At 49.8% G+C, this 19383-nt stretch overlaps 1 protein-coding gene across 1 annotated transcript; it reads left to right on the top strand.

Moving 5' to 3' along the window:
- Positions 1-14680: 14680 nt before the first annotated feature.
- LOC146755822 (uncharacterized) lies at positions 14681-19245 on the top strand. Its single transcript, XM_085525226.1, has 9 exons — positions 14681-14821; positions 16033-16213; positions 16395-16514; positions 17040-17163; positions 17491-17577; positions 17661-17765; positions 18069-18208; positions 18386-18453; positions 18932-19245. Exons 2-9 carry the CDS (start codon positions 16160-16162, stop codon positions 19023-19025), a joined length of 792 nt encoding a protein of 263 aa, XP_085381352.1. The 5' UTR covers positions 14681-14821; positions 16033-16159; the 3' UTR covers positions 19026-19245.
- Positions 19246-19383: the final 138 nt, after the last annotated feature.

Genomic DNA, 19383 nt, shown 5'->3' with positions numbered 1-19383 from the left:
AAAGTAGCTTGTCAGCATGAACACTCCAGAAACAGGGCAGCAGTCAACACCTCCTTGCAAGACACCGATCTGCTTCCCTGCTCCATCAGGCTCCATGCCAGCCCAGTACAGCACTGCTCCTGGACACAGCAATCATTTCACCAAGACTCAGCTCAGCTACCACCATCACACAGTGGGACCGGCAGCCTCCAGCAGTCCCTTCAACCCAACCTGTTCTGTGATCCTGTGATCTGTGACCACGGGTGAAAAACAACTGCAGCTGCATCTGAGGCTGCCCCAGGACTGACTCAAACACACTGACATGGCAGGGGCAGAAAAGAGTTCATTTACAAAGTGAAAGCAAAATGTCTAACGGAAGAGACCAATGCTCAGCCTTTCCATTCTGAGCACTGTCCAGCTGACACGGCACACTGCACCGCTGTGCCAGCATGGCTCCTGCTTGGAATGGCTGCTTTCTGTGCCCCATCAAGGAAAAACTGCAGGAAAGATAACTTCAGTTTCACAGTCCTGACGTTGGTGTTACCAGTCCCCAGAGTAGTTCAGAATATCCTCAGGGTTGCTATAAATTTTCAGTGCTGACTACAGCCCTTTGGAGTGACTTTCATACACCCACGTCCTTCTGGTCCAGGGGGACTCTGAGCACTTGGTTAGTTCCACCTCATGTTGTGAGGAAAACAGCAAAAGCCTCTATAAGGGCTTGCAGTAGCCAAAACCTGGATCAGAATGCTCCTCCTGTAAGACCTTAAAGCTTAGAAAATGTAACAGAACTACTAGGTTTGCCATCATTGCAAGGTGGCAACAGCCCTCTTTGTAGGCTGAGGGTGCAGAACTCACTGCCTCAGCCAAAGTCAGATGTGCATTCTGACAGTTACTGGTGACACGCATTTCCTGCCCTGCTTAGAAAAGAGGTGTATTTTGTGCTCATATAGGAAGTGCTCAAGAAACGTGTAGATGCGGTAGGCAGGGCATGGTTTAGAAGAGAAATATTGGTGGTAGGTGGACACTTGGATCATTGGGGATCTTTTCCAACCTTGGTGATTTGATGATTCTAATTTAAAGGAGAAAAGACAACTTTTTAAAGTAATCTGGAAGGTGAAGTGCAAATGTCCAATCACACAGGGATGATCCCAGTTTGGAATCCAGCCTCTGCCCCTTCTGCTTTGGGTGCATGAGCTCCTTCCTGATGTAGCAGCTTGCTGGCTCCCTCTGCACCAGCCAAGGGAAGTGTGCCATGTGAGTGAATCTAATGCAGATGTCAGTACACAAAGAGGGCAAATAGGCCAGCACAGAACCTTTCAGCATCACACCACGACCACCCAACAGCAACCTCCAGAACTATGATTAACAAATAGCAGTAGGATTTACCTTTTCCTCCATGACTGGCGATGACTGCAGCGACAAACGTAACAGCCAAAACAGAGCAGCAATTGCACAAAAAGCAAGACAAAAAAAAAAACAACAAAAAAACACAACAACTATTAGAGAATGAAGGTCATGCAAACATGCAGCCCTATCAGAGACAGCGAATGCATGCACTTTTATTCATACTACTTGGAGGTGTGCACTGTACCCATTCCCCTCCTCAGATGGCAGCAGACACACACACCCCCCAGCAGTTCTTGCACCATCTTCTCTCAAGTGACAAGGAAGCACCCTTGGTGCATTTACAGCCTTATGCAAATATGTATTTACACAGTCTACCATATAAAACACACCCAAGCACATCCACAGGTGAAGGTAACCAAATGCACTCACAAACATGTAGGAAGACATTGAGAGATTACACCCATATCCCCCCCAAAACACATCAGTGTACCAACTCACAGGTGCTGGTGTTCACCCACACGCAGCTGTGCAGACACAGGACCACACAACCCTCAAAGGCACAAACATACACAAATACAGCACACATGAACAGCCCAAAGCTTGAAATGAAGGAAAACGACCCACTTCCCAGCTGCTGTTCCTACAGATTCAGATGGAGGCCTGGCAAGGGCTGTGACAGACACAGAGAGCTGCTCTTTCTTCCCATTCTTCCAGGAACTAGCAACACGTTACATGGAATAGCATCCCTCCAACACAGAGACAATCCTCAGTGCAAGGTTTGTCCTTCATACCAGAGAACGGGGTGTGGGGGGGCAACCAGCCTAACACACTCCAACCATTACAGCTGTGATCAGGATTGGTTTGGGGCAGAGGAAAACAGAAACAACCTATTGAGGGAGCTGTCAGGAACACACACTCTCACAATCCTAACAACCTACTGGTTCTTTTCACCCCATATCTTCTCTTTCCATACCCATCATGCCTGCCTCCATTCACCTACAGAGGCCACCATCCAGCTTCTGCTCTTCTTTCCTTGTATAGATTTCTATATTTTTCCACTGGTCTGCTAGAAAAGCATTACCTTCAGATGGGAAAGGGTTACACTGTATTCTGTAATCAGTTTTATTTTTCTAAGCCACTCTCTGACATGACACCAATTTACTGCTCTGCAGAAAACACAGCACTGAGAACTTACTATATGGAAAGAACTCAGCCAGATCAGAATGTTCCTATTCCAGTTCCTTTTAGATCCGCTACAGATTTGTGCTGTCCTTCAGAGTTTGTGCAGGAGAAAGCCTAGATAAGTCTCTCTGCCTCTGGAGTTTAGGGTATAACTGCTTCAAACTGCTATATTGCTGCCCCTGAAACACTGCTGGATATTCTCCATGGCAGGAGAGCTGAGCTGCTCTCTGCAGAACAAAAGAAACAGGACCACACACTGACACTTGGCTTCCTGCAATGCTGCACCCTGCCAGCTCAGCAATTCCCAGCTCCCCCTGTTCCCAGCTGAGACATGGAGATGGCAACAAGACAGAAACGCACACATCAGCACAGCTGTTCTTCCTACAAACATTCATACCTTTCAGGTAGGTGGGAGAGGTGAGTTGGACTGAACAAAGACCTAATCCACCCTGTTTCTCCTTCACCATGGGTGTGCCTAAGAGCTTGTACAGAGACATCTGACAGCAGAGGCACACAGCCCAGCAGAAGTCTCAAACATGGATGTTCTGCAGTTACAGAGCCCATTTTCCTTCAGCATCCTCCCTTCCTTCTAACACAATGTTACGTTACCAACAGCTGTGAACAAAACTCCCGTTCCCCCCAGCAGCCCTGTGTGCACACCAGTAAGGCACCAGTACAGAACCAGAGGCTGACCCCCAAACCTTCCCCTCACAGAACGATGCTCGGGCAGGAGGCCAAGCACTGGCTGGGGAAGGAACATCACGTCTGCAAGGAATCGGGGAGCAGTTTGTATCTCTCTTGCTCTCTCCTCTGCTGTTTTACAATACACAACCAAAACCTTGATGATCTGAATTCCTTCCCAGGCACTCCAACCCAGCAAAAGGAAGCCACAGCTTCCAGAGAGCTTATATTGTTTATTTCAAGACCTGACACTTCCTTCCACTTTCTTTATCCCAAACCTAATGGACACACTAGTATTTAAATGTTACGGATCTAAACAGAAGGTACTAAAATAACCTTATTTTTATAAAATAGGAAGAATATTTCTTCTTTTCTTCATTTGAAATTATCTTTTTATATGTGGTTTTAATAGAGTGGTTTTATATACTGCACTTCATTTCCTGCTACTGCCATTCCTTTAAACAGAGGCTGGCTCTGATCACTTTGGTGCTATGAAAACAGAGGGGAAAAAAACAAAGCACTTTCATGGGCATAAGTAGATCTATTGAGTGACTGACTCAGATAAATCTTCCCTTAAGAAACTGGGGAAGAAGTTACATAAAGGCTAATGCGTTTAACTACTCCAGTTTCGCTGTCTATCACACATGCACACAGACACACACAAATGAACACTCTCTTCCATCCCCATCCATTTTATGGATCAGTCTTTTACATGATACCTGAGAACACAAACGTTGCTTTCCAGAAGACGTCCATCTGCAGCAGCACAATGAAGTCTAAGCTTTGTAACAGAACACAAAAAACTCCTCTCTGTCAAACCTTAGAGAACTTATCCACAACTCACCCTCAACCCATTACAAAAAGCTTCAGGTACAATCCATGCCCACAGGGAAAGATCCTTTGGTTTCTTTCTCTTGCAAATATGCACTCATTTGATAAGTTCCTGGATGGCAAACATTATATGGAGAGGTTATGGCCCTACCTTCTCCCAGGTACACTGCCCTCAGTTTGATTATTTCCCACAACCTGCTGCATCTTGGATCGTTCGATGTGTTCCACATAGGTCTGGATCATCTGAGAAGAGGAAAAAATACGTGAGGCAAACAGAATAAAACAAAAGACTCCATTGGACTCCATGATCATTATGGGTCCCTTCCAACTTGGGATATTCTGTTATTTCTGGTTTTTGAATATTGTTTTCCAGCATTTACTTCCAATTACTTAAAATTTCTTTAAAAAAGTGCTATCTGATGTTCAGACAGAACCTCCCGTGTTCCGGTTTGCACCCTCTGATTCTTGTTCTGGCACTGGGCACCACTGAAAAGAGCATGGCTTCATCCTCCTTGCACCCTCCCTTCAGATAATGTTGATGCTCTCAAGTTTCTGAAGCTCTAGTCACTGTCAGGATGAAAAACCCAATTCTCTGATGTGGTTTTATGGGTAAGCTAAGAGTTTGTTTATTTGGAAGGAATCAGGCAACAGCTTACCTCTGTGTGACGCTGATGTAAAGCATTATACTCTTTCTTCATTTCTGATTCACGCTCCTCCAGCCGTGAAACTGCCAAGAAAAGATTCCACCCATCAGCTAACATACAGATCTAGACATGCTCCATGCAAGAGAAGCAATGAAACCTGCACTACACTAGTGTGGATATGTCGCACCCTGTAGATTGCTCTGATTTTTATACCAAAGAAAGGGACAGCCACAGATTTCAGGCTTTCCACAAACTACATTAAAACAAACAAGAAAAAACAGCACATGAAGAATATCTGCAAGTATATGCTCATGGAAAGCAAACTACATAATCGTATCTGGTGCACAGCTTTGCTTACTCTGATCTGCATAGTTTTTGGTCTTCAGCTCCAACTGTCGAGTCTGAAATTCAAGGTGTTCCACTTGGATTTGTAGCTCTTTCTTCTGCTGTTCCAGTGCATCTTCAAACTCTATGAACTTCTGTACAGGGAAAAACCAGAGAAGGAAGCAAGGATGAGGAACAGACCTAAACGTATTTGACTTTTCCTCTTCTCTCCTCCTATACTATGTGTGCGTATATATACATATATATATGTACACACACAAAAAAAGCAAGAGATAAGAATTTCTATGTGCTTTAAGTTAAAACAGCATTTACTCAAGCTAGAAATACTTATCTTCTAAAATAAAGTAAAAGATGTACTTTGTGTATCATTAAGATATAATCTGCTGGCCAATGCAAGTTATGTAAACCAACACGGTTCCATCATCTTCAACAACACCTTTATCATGCTAGGCTGAATTTGGATTCCTGTTAGTTTTATGTCAGAAAAGCCAAATTCTGTGTCTACGGTCACGCATTTAGAAGTGCCTACGTCAGAAATCTCCTTCAGACATCAGAAAGTTCCCACTATTAATGATGTTGCATCTAAATTTTGCAGGAAACATAAAAGCCTTGTGGAAAACCAACCCACAACCGTCACACCTCACAGTCTCCTTTGCAATCCACTTCCCAGATCTCAGACCAGAGGTTTTTTCAGGCACACATCAGAGAAGGGGTAGAGAGTTACATGGTAAAAACCAGAGCAACTTTGACAGGTGATTCTATAAGGATGGCACATTCAGCTCCAGAGCTGCTAAGAAAAACTTGAGTCTTACTTTTTCAGTTCTGTAAGTTGAGTTATGCCTCAATTGGTGCAGAATGGAAGCAGTGAGTGATGAGACCTCACAGCAAGAAAATCCCGGCCAGTCTTCTCTGGGCATCAGTAAAAAAGAAAAAGTTCTAACCAAGACAGCCACACTGAGCAACAGGCCTAAAGAAGCCATTTCACTGGTTTGGACTGGTTGAAGCTATGCTAAGAAAAGCAGTATTTCCCTCTGCCCCCTCTCAGGGTTTGCTGGAAGCACTCCATGCTAATGCTCTGTTGACAAACTTCCAATTACAGCCCAGCGCTAAATCCCTCTCCGTTCTCACTTGCTTGGCTTTCACTCTTGTGCAGCTCTCCTGGCACAAGGTGCCCATCTCTTCCCAGCTCCCCACCCAGGCGTGTGCCACCCAGCCAGGCAGGAATTGTGCTTGGAGTAGCAATAAACTTTAACTGACTCTAAGGAAAACATTCACAGAACTCTCAACAGTAAAACAGGAAGCAAAAGAAAGCAGGAGACCAATTTTATTCCCACTATGTAGGTCAACTTTAATAGGATTCCTGGATTTGCTACCGTTGCTTTGGTTTAGTTTAGTGAAACCGATTGGAAGATTAAACATTCCACACTAAGGCTCTTCTTAGTCCTGTCTGTCTTGCAGCCTCAAAGTACTCAAACAAACTGCAAACTAGCAATGAGCCGACCACGTGGAGAAGAAACAGAGACAGCAGCATTAAAAATTAATGCCACTCTAAGTGTTCTCAGGGAAGAAGAGCATCTCAGGTGAGTGCATTGCAGCAATATCCTGCTCCATCTCCTACGGAGATCGAACACCAGCTCTGGGCACAGGGACCCAACGGCTCCTCACTCTGTCTGGCTCCAAAACGCTTCTTGGCTGTTCCTCCATCAGAATCTCCCAGCCAGTGTCTCCCCCTGCATCAGAAAGTCAAGACAAGCAAATAAAGTGGGTGCCGTGGGAGTGGCCACCCAGCAAGCATGGGGACATGGAGGCACTGTTCTCTAAGGAACTGAGAGAGACCTGAAACCCAGCTGCCCTGGTCCTTATGGGTGACTTCAACATTGCAGATGTTAACTGACAGTAACACACAGCTATCTATTTTCCACACATATGTTTACAAACTGCACCAGAACAGAAGGAAGGGATGCCATGGAGCCTGGACAGGCTCAAGAAGTGAGGCCTCAGGAACAGGTAATTCAAATGATGTTGAAGGGAAAATCTTCCTTTCTTTTCTACCCCACTACAATGAAATCAATGGGTGAACTGGAAGAACAAAGAGCCCACTCCCACTTGTCCTGGGAGAGCAAAGCCGAGCACAGCACTACTATTTTTTCCAATCCCTTCATACTTGCTTTCAAAGGATAATTTTCCAGCAGTTATAGGAGCCAGATATATTTTAAACAGTTAGTAATGATGGAACATGATGCTACTGTACACATACAAATTAGTCTTGCTGGAGCCTCTCCCTGGATTTCAAGCAGGATCGCTGGTCTCTAACATCTCAGGATAAGGTTACAACCAGCACCATGGTTCACACGCTCATCGTTAAATGGAAAACAACGAGCACAAAATCATCTTAAGTGAAAGAACGAGTATTCCTCTGCAAAGCAGCGGTACACTGGAGATGGCTGAGCTTCCTGCATTACTGGCTTTCAGAGGAAGAAAATGACTAAAAATAGTAGCATGCGGTCAGAAACCATCATATCATATTAACAATAAATCAGGCAGAGTGAGCTAGGTGTGCATATATGCAGAAATCTTATTATAAGGTCTTAATCTGGGCTGGCTGGCAGCACGTATTACATGCTGACGGGAACAGCAGCAGCTCAGTCGTCACCTTACCCTGCGGCTGGGCAGAGAGCAGCGCTGGGATGCACTGCCCGGGAGAACAGGGAGGATGCACAGCTGGATGCACAGCTGGATGCACAGCTGGACGCACAGCTGGATGCACAGCTGGACGCACAGGTGCCTGTGAGGAGGGGGCTGTCTGCAGGGCAGGAAGGACTCACACCGCATTCCACTCCCCACCTGCAGGAAGGCTGTCAGCCAGGGAGCCAATGCAGGCTGTGCAGCCTCCAACTCACAATTTGGGGCAGTAATTAACTGGCAATTCGGGAAGTTACGTTGACAGTATTCTGTCTTAGGAGGCCAAGACAAAGAAATAGGGCAGAACCCACTGGTGGCAGGACGCAGTACTGCCTGGTGGGCAGATGCTTTGAGCTACACCCACGCTCAAATCTTTGCTATCCTCCCCAAAGAGAAACACTCCTCTGAAGGAACACCTCCACCTGCACAGGAGCACACAGCCTCAGTGAAATAACATCCCCTTGACAACTGCAGCCCTTAAGGGCTTTTGCTTCTCTTGCTAATTTCAAGGATTCACAAGCACATCTTTTATGTGTTAGCTACTTTATAGTTGTAGATTGGTCTTCAAATGCTTCTGTGAAATCAAATGCTGTTATTTTGGCATATATCAATAAAACCATCTCCTGGATTCCTATTCCAAGGGATCTGAGCCTTTTTTTGAAGAATGAGATGCTCTGCCCTTTAAATGCTCTCCATGAAGCAGGCCTGGTGCTATGGCAGAGCCAGGGCAGGCAGATGGGCTCTTCCCAGCCCTGACACAGCTCTGCCCCCGCACACCATGGATCACTGTAGAGGAGCACAAAGGGAGCACGGGCAGCTAACAGAGCTCTTCAAGGCAGCCTTGTGGTAAGTGGGGCTGACAGGGCAGGAGGTGCTACTCGAGTGCAGCAGATGAGACCGGACTGGGAGATGCCACTCATGAAGAGAATCAAAACATCACACAGGAGGAACGAAGCGATGCTGATGGTCAGAGAGGAGCTGGGACTGGGCAAGGGCATGCAAACATCGTGACTGCAATGAGAAGACTTGAGAGAAGGGAGCTGAGCACAAAGCAAAGATGAGCCCCAGGTCAGCTGCAACACAGTGTGAGGAGACAGACAGACGTGCTGCCATCTCCAGCCAACAGGATGTCACACAGGTGAACACGCAGGGTGATCACACCAGATAAATCCTACCATTGTCATTTTGAACAGTGCAACACTCCAATTCATGCTAAAGCCTTCCAGGAAAGCCACCTGCTATTGCAGCCCCACACGCCCAGGGATCAAACCAGGCACAGCCAAGTGTCACCCAAACCAGCTGCACACAGATCCCTCCATGGGGCACTCCAACCTGACCCTCCTCCAGCAGGCAGCGAGCAGAGCTCGGCTCGTGCCACCAACACAATGGAGACCAAAGGCAGGACTGGTTTCTATTAATACTTCAAAGGCACAGATATCTCATGGAGGCAGAAGTTACTTGGAGTAAAAGTCAATGCTGGCACAAGAACAAACCAGTAAAAACAGGCTGCAAGTTAAAAAAAAAAAGAAAGTGGAATTCAGGAGGAGGTCACTTTTAGAAGAGCAGACGCAAGAGGTTTAAGTAATGGCTTTAAGACAAAGCCTGATACATTTATGAAGCAGCTTCTGTAATGCAACTGCCTGCAGTGCTGAGGAATGGGCTGCTGAGTCAGCAGGTCCCTCCCAGTTCTGTGCTCCTACAAGTGGGTGCCATCCTAACACCCGCCACAGAGCAGGAAGAAAATTCCTATGCAAGGTCCTATGCATAAGCTGCAGATGTCACTAAATAGTGGGAGCTGCTGGCTCCCTGGAGTGTAGGGAGGCCTTGCAGTGAGAGCTTGACGAGTTAGTGGGATGTGCATTAGGCTCCACATGAGGATTAACAAGGGAAGTGCTGTACTCTGCACTGGGACAGGGCAGCCCCAGCTCTGTGCAATGACAGGAGCGGCACAACAGAGGTGCTATAAAGGAAGGGAAGAAGATCGCTCACCTGGAGCAGAAGATCTCGGATTCACATGGGCAAGCTGCACCAAGGGGGGATCTCCAGAAAGAGACCCTTGCCAGCAGCAGTCAGCCCCTAAATGGGCTCTAGGAGAGGTGCAGCCATTACCCTGCGCTCACACAATGCAAAGCAGGTGGAAGAACACGGCAATACTGAAAAGCTGACGCTGTTCCACAGCTTCAGTGTTTAGGAGGTCAAGGAAAAGAAATGTGACATTCTGAGCCCTGCAATCACAGACTGACTGCACTGCTTCATTTCAAGGGACTTCTGACTTCAGTGCTCTTGTCCGGGTGCTTCTGCTGCCCTATTTTAGAGCAAGTGGAAAATATTGAGTCACTCTGCAGTCAAAGTGTCCAGAAAAGCTTCGCTTTTGGCTGAGAGTATTTTGAAAGATACTGAATGCAACCATCCTGGGGAAATGAGTGGCAGAACATGGAGACAGAAACCTCTGCTTCAGAGGAAGGGAAATGAAGGCTGTGCAAGCTGCCCCAATGGAGCAGGACATGGCTGGGTGCACGCTTATGTAAAACAAGATCTGGTGGTTCTGCAGTAGCGGGAACAGGAGGATACGACACAACTTTTATGCCAGAGAATAACATCCACTGCTGGTTTCAGTTCACTTAACATCAATAAACTAACGATGTAATCAGACGCCCATGACATGATATTGCAATACAGGAACAAATTACTTTGTGATCACCGACTCCCAGCTCCCCAGCATTGCTGCAGCTGTTGAAATGATCATTGATACACGCAAAGAACTCAACAGCAAGGGATTGAACATCGCTCCTGGAGGTGGAACCCCCACTGAAGGTGGGGCTGGAAGCTGCAGACCCAGGACAGGCAAAGCACACAGCGCCGAGTGCTGCTCAGGGACGGAGATGGGCTTCCCCTGCTACAGAAGTGCAAGGCGTGCTCTGGTGGGGGGTGCATTTCTCTGCTTACAATGAGCTGATGAACAGCAGAATTCTCTGTAGCATAAGAGATTTTCACTTCCATAACACGTAATCCACTGCACAGGAAGAGGCACACAGGAAACTGCTGCAGGTAATGGTGTGCTTTGGTCACACACAAAGGGAATGACAGCTGTATCTCACACACGTGAGCTGATAGCAGAGGCTACACAGGGGGCAAAACCCATTTGTTCTCATAGAAGCACATTATCTATTCCTTTCTGCTAACAAGGCCCTATGCAGATACTTTTTTGCCCATTCAGCTCAGATGCACCTGAGGATGACAGAGTGCTTTTACATCTGCCAACAGCACCATGCTGTGGGTCTGAGCGTCCCTGCAGGACGTAAATGTTGTCACCACATCTGCTTCCAGGAGCAGGCACAGCAGGAAGCAGCACCCCCTGTACCTGGTAAACTGAGAGCAGAAAGATACGAGTCCAAAGATGCAGGATCCATCCATGGGGCTGTTCCACCCCACGCCCTGAGCCCCACTCCTCCCCAGCAGCAGCACATTTCCAAGTATTTAATTCTCAGAAGCTACAAAATACCGGCTTGTGGAATGAAGTCCCACACTTGGAATTGCTTTTCAATCCCTCCCTGCCTTCATATGAATTTGAAAAGATCAGCTGTAAGTTTTATTAACACATACTTAAAACTTAAGGCTACAACCCAAATTGACCAGCATTAGTACAGGGCGATAAATGTCCTGGGCTCACGTCCTCACCATCCAGCACCCAGAGCACCTCCATTGAAATACTGCACGGCGCTTTACTCTGGAGTCATGAAGGGATTTCATTTACCACATCTAAGCAAATCAAAACCCGACTCTGAGCAAGACTCCTGGGACGGAAAAAACCCTCTACTCTCCCAGTGTTAAAACACAGCCAATACAGACGCATACATTCCTTTCCCAGCAGCTTTGCAAAGACATGCTGATGACACGGCAGCATTACACTTCTAGCGGTACCAATGTGTCCGGCACGTCGCAGACCGGCCCTGCTGGAGGCCGGAGCCGCCCGGCCGCGCCTATGGCCAGAAAGATGCCGGTGGTGTCGGCGGACTCGAGCTCTCAGTGCGGAGCAGCGCGCTCAGCTCGGCTCCTTTGTCCCCGCATGAGGCGCTGTGCCCCGATGCCGCCTGCTCCCAGCACCTGCCGCAGCCCCGGGGACCCGGGACCCGCAGCACCCGGGGAAAGGCCGCTGAGATCAGACAGGGAACCATCTCCAGGGCAGGGGAAGTACAGGGAAGACATCAACCATCTGAGGGCCGCGTTTAAACCCGAAACCGGCAGGAATCCTCCAGTCATCCCCGTGCAGCCGGTGTTCGAGCTCGGGGCAGCGCAGCAACGCGGAGCCATTCCCAGCTATTCCCAGCCATTCCCAGCCATTCCCAGCTATTCCCAGCCATTCCCAGCCATTCCCCTTCCCCTCCGCACGGGCTGTGCGGAGCAGATGGAGCGGGGCCGGGAGCGCGGCCTGCGATGCGGGTACCGCCGCAGCACATCACATCACATCGTATCACATCATCACATCGCATCGCATCATATCATCGCATCACATTGCATCACATCCCCGGCCTTTGGCGCCGCGCACAAGATGGATGCCGGGCCCCGTTGGCGCTGGGCCGCTCTCACTCACCTCCTCGTCCTGTTTGCGCAGCACCTTCTCCCACTCGTACTGTGTGAGCAGCTGCTCATTGTCCTCCTGCAGCAGCTCCAGCTCCACCTCGTGCTCCTGGTTATCGGTCAGCACCGAGTCCAGGTTCTCCAGCACCGTCACCACCAGCGGCATCAGCTCCTTCACCACCTCCTCGTCGTAGCAGTGGATGAGCCGCTCGAACTCGCGGTAGATGCTGTTGGCCAGGCCCGACACCTGCTCCGACATCACCGACCCCGAGCAATAGTCGTTGCCCGGGTACCCCCCCACGTTGCCATCATCCAGCTGGATCTCCAGCATCGTGCCAGCCCCACAGCGATGCGCTGCGCCCCGCGTCGATCCGCTCCGTTCTGTTCCGATCCGCTCCGTTCCAATCCGCCGCTGCCGAGACCCACCGCGCTCTGCCCGCCAACGGGACCCAATGAGCCGCGCGGCGCCGCCCCGACACCGAGACGCGGCGCTGAGCGGATGGAGCTGCAGCCGGGCGGGGTGGGGTGGAGCTGCGGCATCCCCGTGTGCGCCGTGCGGGCCGCGCTGCCGCCGTGTGCATGTATGGAGCCGCCAAGGGGGGGGGGGGGGGGGAGTCACAGAACGATGCGGGGCCGGAACGAGCCGAGCTGGAGAGCGGCAGGGGAACACCGGGAACACACAACATAACACAACACAACAACACAACACAACAGCACAATACAGCCCGACCCCCAGCCCTGCACGCACCACCCAATCCCGGCGGCGGGGAGCCGAGTCCCGTGAGCTCCGGCAGCGCGGGCCGATATAGGAGCGATATTTCTGGATGGGAGGAGTCAGGAGCTATAAGCTCATTTTGCAGCTCAATTAGTGATGCCCCAAACGCCTCCAGACCTGAACGTCTCTGCCCAGAGCCTGTGAAAACCAGGGCACTCCTGTGCGCCTGCATGTAACAGTAGTTTCAATGTAGGTAATGATCCTTCAAGGTGAAGTGCCTGCGGGTTCTGCAGCAAAAGGGTTTGATGGCCCCATTGAGGCGGGGATGGATCCAGAGAGAAAAACAGGGAAAATTGGCTGCCTGCCGTCCCCTTGGTCACCCCCATAGGACCCCACTGAGCTCCAGGCCCTTCTCAGCTCCATTGCTCCTCTCTGGACACACTCCAGGGTCTCAGAGTCCCTAATGCTCCGAAAAAACAATAAAGGAAGTTGTCCAAGGAGAGGTGAAAAGAACCTCATCACTTATTCACTGCAGGGAAACATCTTCAGTTTGGGGGGTAAACGGAAGAGAAACGGCTGCATAAAATGACAGCTTACAAACAGGAGGAGGCTGTCAGGTGTCACGGTGTTATTAAAGGCCACAAGAGCACGAAGGGAAGGAGTGCAAGAGTGGGATTAGGGCAGGGGAGCTCCTGAGGGCTGCCAGCAGATCTGCAGCCTGCGTTCGATCTGTGTGAAACCCACATGGCACAGTTTGACTTCAGCACATTGGCACATCCTGAGCACAATGGAGTTATTGGTGCGAGGGCAGTGCCTGGGGGATCCCAGCTATTCCGTGCTGTGTAACAGCAGCAGAAAACAGCTGCAGAGAAACCTCAGAGTGCTCTGTGAGATCTCAGCTGCAGCTTATCTTGGGCTTTGGAGTCTGAGCACAGGGACAGCAGAAATCCATCTCCTGTCCTGCACTGAGCTGGGCCCAGCAGGGCAGGCAAACCAGGGCCTGATCTTTGGGAAGGCTCCTGACGTGGATGTGAGTTAGAGCTCAAAGATGAGTGTGATTCCACAATCATTATTGTCATCCTACAGACTCCACGTTACACAAAGCGGAAGGCACTTAAACCTGCCCTAAAAGCATCATTGCAGTGGGAATATCACATCTCACCCGTGATTCACGGCCTTAAGCCCTGCAAACACTCCATTCTATGTGATGTCATTATACCTATATTGCTAGCATGCTGTAGATTCGGTGCACGACGACTTTAAAAAGACACATTTAAGGCTTGTCTCACAGAAAGGAAGAAGTGACCATGAAATATTATTATTTCATCTGAGATGTACTTAGTTATGGAATGGAGCACTGATGAATCACGAGGCAGCTCTGCTCCGAGCATCGTGCAGAGGAGCTCATGGGCTTCTCTGGGACTGCAAACCTCCCTCTGAGGAATCTTAACTGCAAGAAACCTGGCCTGAAGGTTTGGTCCCCATTCCCAGTGTTGTGACAAGAGTCACCTCAGTTCTCTGTTACTTTACTTCAGATAACCCCACTGGGTGACCCTTGTGTTGGTCTCTTACAATTGGATCTAGGAGGTGCTGGCTGCCTGTGTTTATGATGAAAGAGCAGCAGTGATGTGGATCTGTGTGAGGTCACAGTCATTGCTGGGTTGGGAGGGTTTGGCCCCCAGCTGTCGAGCAGAGCTGGTGCTCTGGTGAGCGTGCTGCACACAGACACTGAGCTGTGAGCATTCCTTGTTGGAGATCATCCTTTGGGAGCCCACTGCAGGCACCGCTGCGGCGTGTGTGTGAGCTGGGCACAGCCCGGACTGACCAGGCCAATAAGGTGAGCTGGGTTTGGTGCTGGGCGGCTGCTGGAAGGAGTCTGAGCAGAACAGCTGGGCTGGGGAGGAGCTCCCAGCTCAATGGAGGCCCTTCCGAGTGGCTGTTTGCAGGGGAAATTGATTCCTTGTGAGATTCTGTCACACGTTTTGGTGAGGATGATGAACTGCCATTACTGCCCTGTGTGATGCTGCAGTGCAATGGAAAGCACAGCAGTGATAACGGGGTATCAAAGTCCTGGGCTGCAGCAGGTGAGGATAAGCCCGAGTGCAGCAGCTGTGGGCACAGAAAGGAAGGAAAAAACTGCTGACCATTGGAAGGGCTCAGGCAGGCAGTGATCTCCAGTCAGACACCCTCACCTGCACTGCCAACCTTTCAGTGATGTCTGGGAGGGGTTTGCATGTGCCTGAGCTGCCCTGGGTTGGCCCTGCCATCCCACCAGGTGCTCAATCTCTGCTTCAAGCCATGACTGAGCATCGCTGCTACAGCCCTGCAGAACTGCTGCTGGTCCCCAGCCTTTGTTTTAGACATTAGAAGGGAAGGAGAGCACAGACTTCATGGAGTGCAACTTGTGCTTTATTGACCCCCGGATCCAGCACATTTTTAACAGAACCCCCTGAAGTCCTGGTGAGATCCAGGTGCTGAGCTGGGCCGTGGGCTGTGCGGTGACATCACAAGCACAGTGAGCTCACAAGCGCTGCCTGGGGCCGCGGCTGCCACCAGTGAGTGCCAGAGCCGTGAGTGCTGCGCAGAGTGTGGACACGCTGTGTCAGCCCTCGTCCCGGCTGGCAGTGACGGTGGTGGTGGCTGCTGGTGCTACCTGCTCTCACTGACGGTGTTGCCCAGCCATTGCACGGGTGTGTTAGCTGGAAGGGAGGAGAACTGCAGCTGTGCCCGGGTAAGCCAGAACTGGAGGTTTCTCAAACGTGTGAGTGGTAGCACTGCATCCACTGCAGCTGCAGCAAGGGTAGATGATGGAGTCCTTCTCATGGCAGGAACACAAATGTATTTTTGTATGCTGCAAGGTATATAACTGCTGGTGGGATGGAGAACAGCACTTGCTGGGGAAGTCATGGCACTTAGACACACATTGGTTCCAGAGCTGGCACAGTTCTTGCAACCAGCTGCTTCCAAGGCATTGCCCTCCTCGAGAGCCCAAACTGCATCAAAAGAAAGCTGGGAAAATGCTTATTCCTCATGATTCTTCCCTTGTAGGCACTTCCTGTAGGGTTCCGGTCCGAGAGGACTCTTTGGGGATCCAAGCAGTTCGAGCACAACTGTCTCTTTGCAAGAGCAGGGAATTCCTCTGGAGATAACCCAGACGGGCTCTAAGAATTTCACCATGTCTCAGCAAAGAGGCGACTGCTACTTCTACTTCTACTCCACCTGCACTAAGGTACGGTTGACTTTCTTCTGCCTGGGTTTTCTTCCATTTCCTCATGTTGAAGAGAAAGGGGTGGAGCAGGGGAGACCTGCTGGTGATGTTACCCTCATAGCGCTGCTAACAGCCTGGGCTAATGGCATGGACACGTTTCAGGCTGTGCTCTTATTTTCCTGTGGTTTCCTTGTGCTTGCAGGGAGACAGCTGCCCCTTCCGCCACTGTGAAGCGGCTCTGGGGAGCGAACGAGTCTGCAGACTGTGGATGGAGGGCGGCTGCTCGAGGAGTAACTGCAAGTTCCGTCACATGAGGATTGATGTGAGTGTTTGCCTAAAGATGTGCTTTCCAGCTTAGTCTACAACACCACTTTTCATGGCTGTGGTTGGGCTGAATGCACTTCTGCAGGCTGGATATGTTTGCTGTGAAAATCTTACTGGTTTCTGTTTCTAGAGGGGACTGGGAGGAGGTAAAGAAGGCAGAGAATTCAGTGCCTTAGGTATATCACAGCGGGAGATGTTTGCATTAGGAGCCAAAAGCATTTTCTCCCCAGATGCAAAAAGCTCGCATTGCTCAGCCTCCTAAAGCTGCTGGAGTTGGGTGGTAGGAAAGAGTGGCACTCCCCTCCTGCCAGCAGGGCTCGGTTGTGCCCTATCGGGCCTTCTCCGTCCTGGATTTCTCCAGAGCAGTTCGTTCTGGCTGCTTGGAGTAGTGAAAGGAGGGGAAGAAATGAGGGTACAGAGCTAAGGCTCCACACGATGGTTTCTGATGGCTGTTGGAGCGCGGCATCTCCCTGCAGACCTGATGTGCCTGTTTCCATGGCCCTTCCTTTCCTTCTCTCTGCAGAAGCAGCGCAGTTTGATTCCCTGCTTCTGGGAGAACCAGCCCGGAGGCTGCCAGAAACCACACTGCGCCTTTCGCCACCTGAAGGAACGCGGTGGGAACAGACCAACTGCGCTGCTGAGCCACAGTGAGTGTCCGATGGCGTGAAGCATGAAAGGCTCAATTCTGAATGTCAGTTCTGAGCGGGTGCAGGATGCATGTCACCATTCATTGGGGATGCAGGGGAGAGTCGTGATAGTGAAATATCCATCTGTGCTTTGGCTGTCAGAGCAGCGCTGGGCTTTTTCTGGAGTGAGGAAGATGCACTACAGGTCTGTGCTGACTGCACAGCATTTGGGCAGCGGAAGGCAAATGTAACAAACAGTGCTTGAAAATGTGAAGCTTGTGGTTGACAGTGCTCAAACCTGCCCCCAAAGAGACGCTCATCAATCATTCCTTGTTCCTTTTCTGCCAGAAGTTGACACCAGTGGCCTTCCTCCAAAGAGCGGCCTTGCAAAAAGTCTGGGGAACCAGACAGAGGTTGACAAGGCACCAGAGAGAGGTACAGATACTCAACAGGCTCCTGGGTTTGATGCACTGTTTTTCTACTGAGATCTGACTGTTCTTTCCCGGGACTCTTTGCAGTTGACACCCCAGTTTCCTCCCATGGCCCGGCTGGACTAAAACGCAAACGGTCGGAGGAGGAGAAGGGAAAAGCAGGGGAACCACCCTGCAAGAAAAGAGTTAAAGGTGAGCACGAGGAGCTCATTACGGTGCCTCAGAAAAGCAGTGCTGTCATTTTGCATTGCTCTCTTTTCCTTGCCCTGGATTATTACTGAGTGCAGCTATTGGGTTTCTTTGTTCCTTTGTATGCGTTGTTGGTACACAGAGATGACCGTGTGCAAAACATGGCTGAGAATCCCGGACAGGGCAATGCAATTCCACTGGCCAAATGTATTTAACTTTGTGGAAGGGTGGTGGGACTGATAAGAGAACTTGATCTCTCTTGAGGCGCAGCAAGACAGTACCAGCTCTCTCTTCCTTTTACTTTAGGTGGGCGCAGGGTCTCTGTGAGGCCCATTGATTGGAAAAACACCTTCCCCCCAACGCGGAGACAGAAACGAAAAGCAGCAGAAATTCATCCATCTGCTGCTGAGGACGCAGATGAGCCCCCAGCTAAAAAACTACCAATGGTAAGAGCAGTGGCAAAAGCAGTAGTGGATATGAAAGGTTTACATTGCCCTTGAAGAAAAGGAAGAAATTCCAAGTGTTCTACAGCTCTTCTGTTTCCCTTGAAGGCAGCAGATGTCTCACAAGGTACTTGTGGAAACTCTGACCTGTGCTTCATACTCTGTCTTGTTTCTTCCTAGGAGACTCTTGCTTCAGTCCCGCCCGAATACACCGTGCTCAGCACCGAAGTCATAAAGCTTCCAAGCAGGTGATGACCACAACTTGTTCTTCCTTAATGCCCTTTTCCCATCAGACAGAAGTTCTTTCACAGTGGGGGAAAATGGGGTGTTTGAGATGTGTCATGGCATAATGCAACAAAGGAAGAGGTCATCTGAGATCACTGAAACTGCTTTGTCAAAACCTCTGCTGAGTTCATGGGGAAAAGTACCTCAGCCAGCAAGCAGGATTTTGCAGAGGATGATTTCTTGACATGTTTACAGACAAAGCAGTGAGGGTGGCAATGTGTTTCTGCTACAAAGCCCAGCCCCTGATTGCCAGACTCAAACTGCTCTACTTGAACAGATGAAAAAGGCACCTGCTGGTTTCCTTAACTCCAAAGGCAGCCACAGGTTAATCGAATCACCATCCCTATGTGGGTGTGAGGGGCGGGAGGGTCAACTACAGACCTCAGAGCTGAAAGCACATCTCAGAAATGTCACGTAGATTGTTCTCTTCCTTCCCACAAGTCTGGAGCTGCTCCCAGGAAGCCACGCAGACCCCATGGCACAGCCAGAGGAATCCAACACTACATCATGTTCCTCACAAGGGGCAGAAAATTAGCAGCTGAGCTGCACAGGGGCGGGGGAAGCAGCCATCACTGAAGACAACAACCTTGAGGAGCTTATGATGGAGCTCACAGAAGAACTGGAAGGAGAAACTGATGTGACGATGAGGATGTGGATGAGCTCCTTCTGGACCTGTCCGACATGACGGCTTAACACCATCGCCTGATTGGACAGTTTAAAACAACAACAATTAAAACCAGCCCTGTTCCTTTCCAGCCCTGCTCCTTTTTGTTGTTACTCTGTGGGTATTTCTGAGACTGCACAGAGTCTTAAAGCCGAGTCAAAGCAGTGACAATCAGCACTGACTGCATCCTGTTCTGATTTCCTTGTGGCTCTGAGTTCAGGTCCTGCAC

The sequence above is a fragment of the Coturnix japonica genome, chromosome 30 (genome assembly GCF_054131305.1).
Source record: "Coturnix japonica strain WE chromosome 30, WE-NBRP24, whole genome shotgun sequence".
In the NCBI taxonomy this organism is placed as follows: domain Eukaryota; kingdom Metazoa; phylum Chordata; class Aves; order Galliformes; family Phasianidae; genus Coturnix; species Coturnix japonica.
This window is presented reverse-complemented; position numbering and strand designations above follow the sequence as displayed.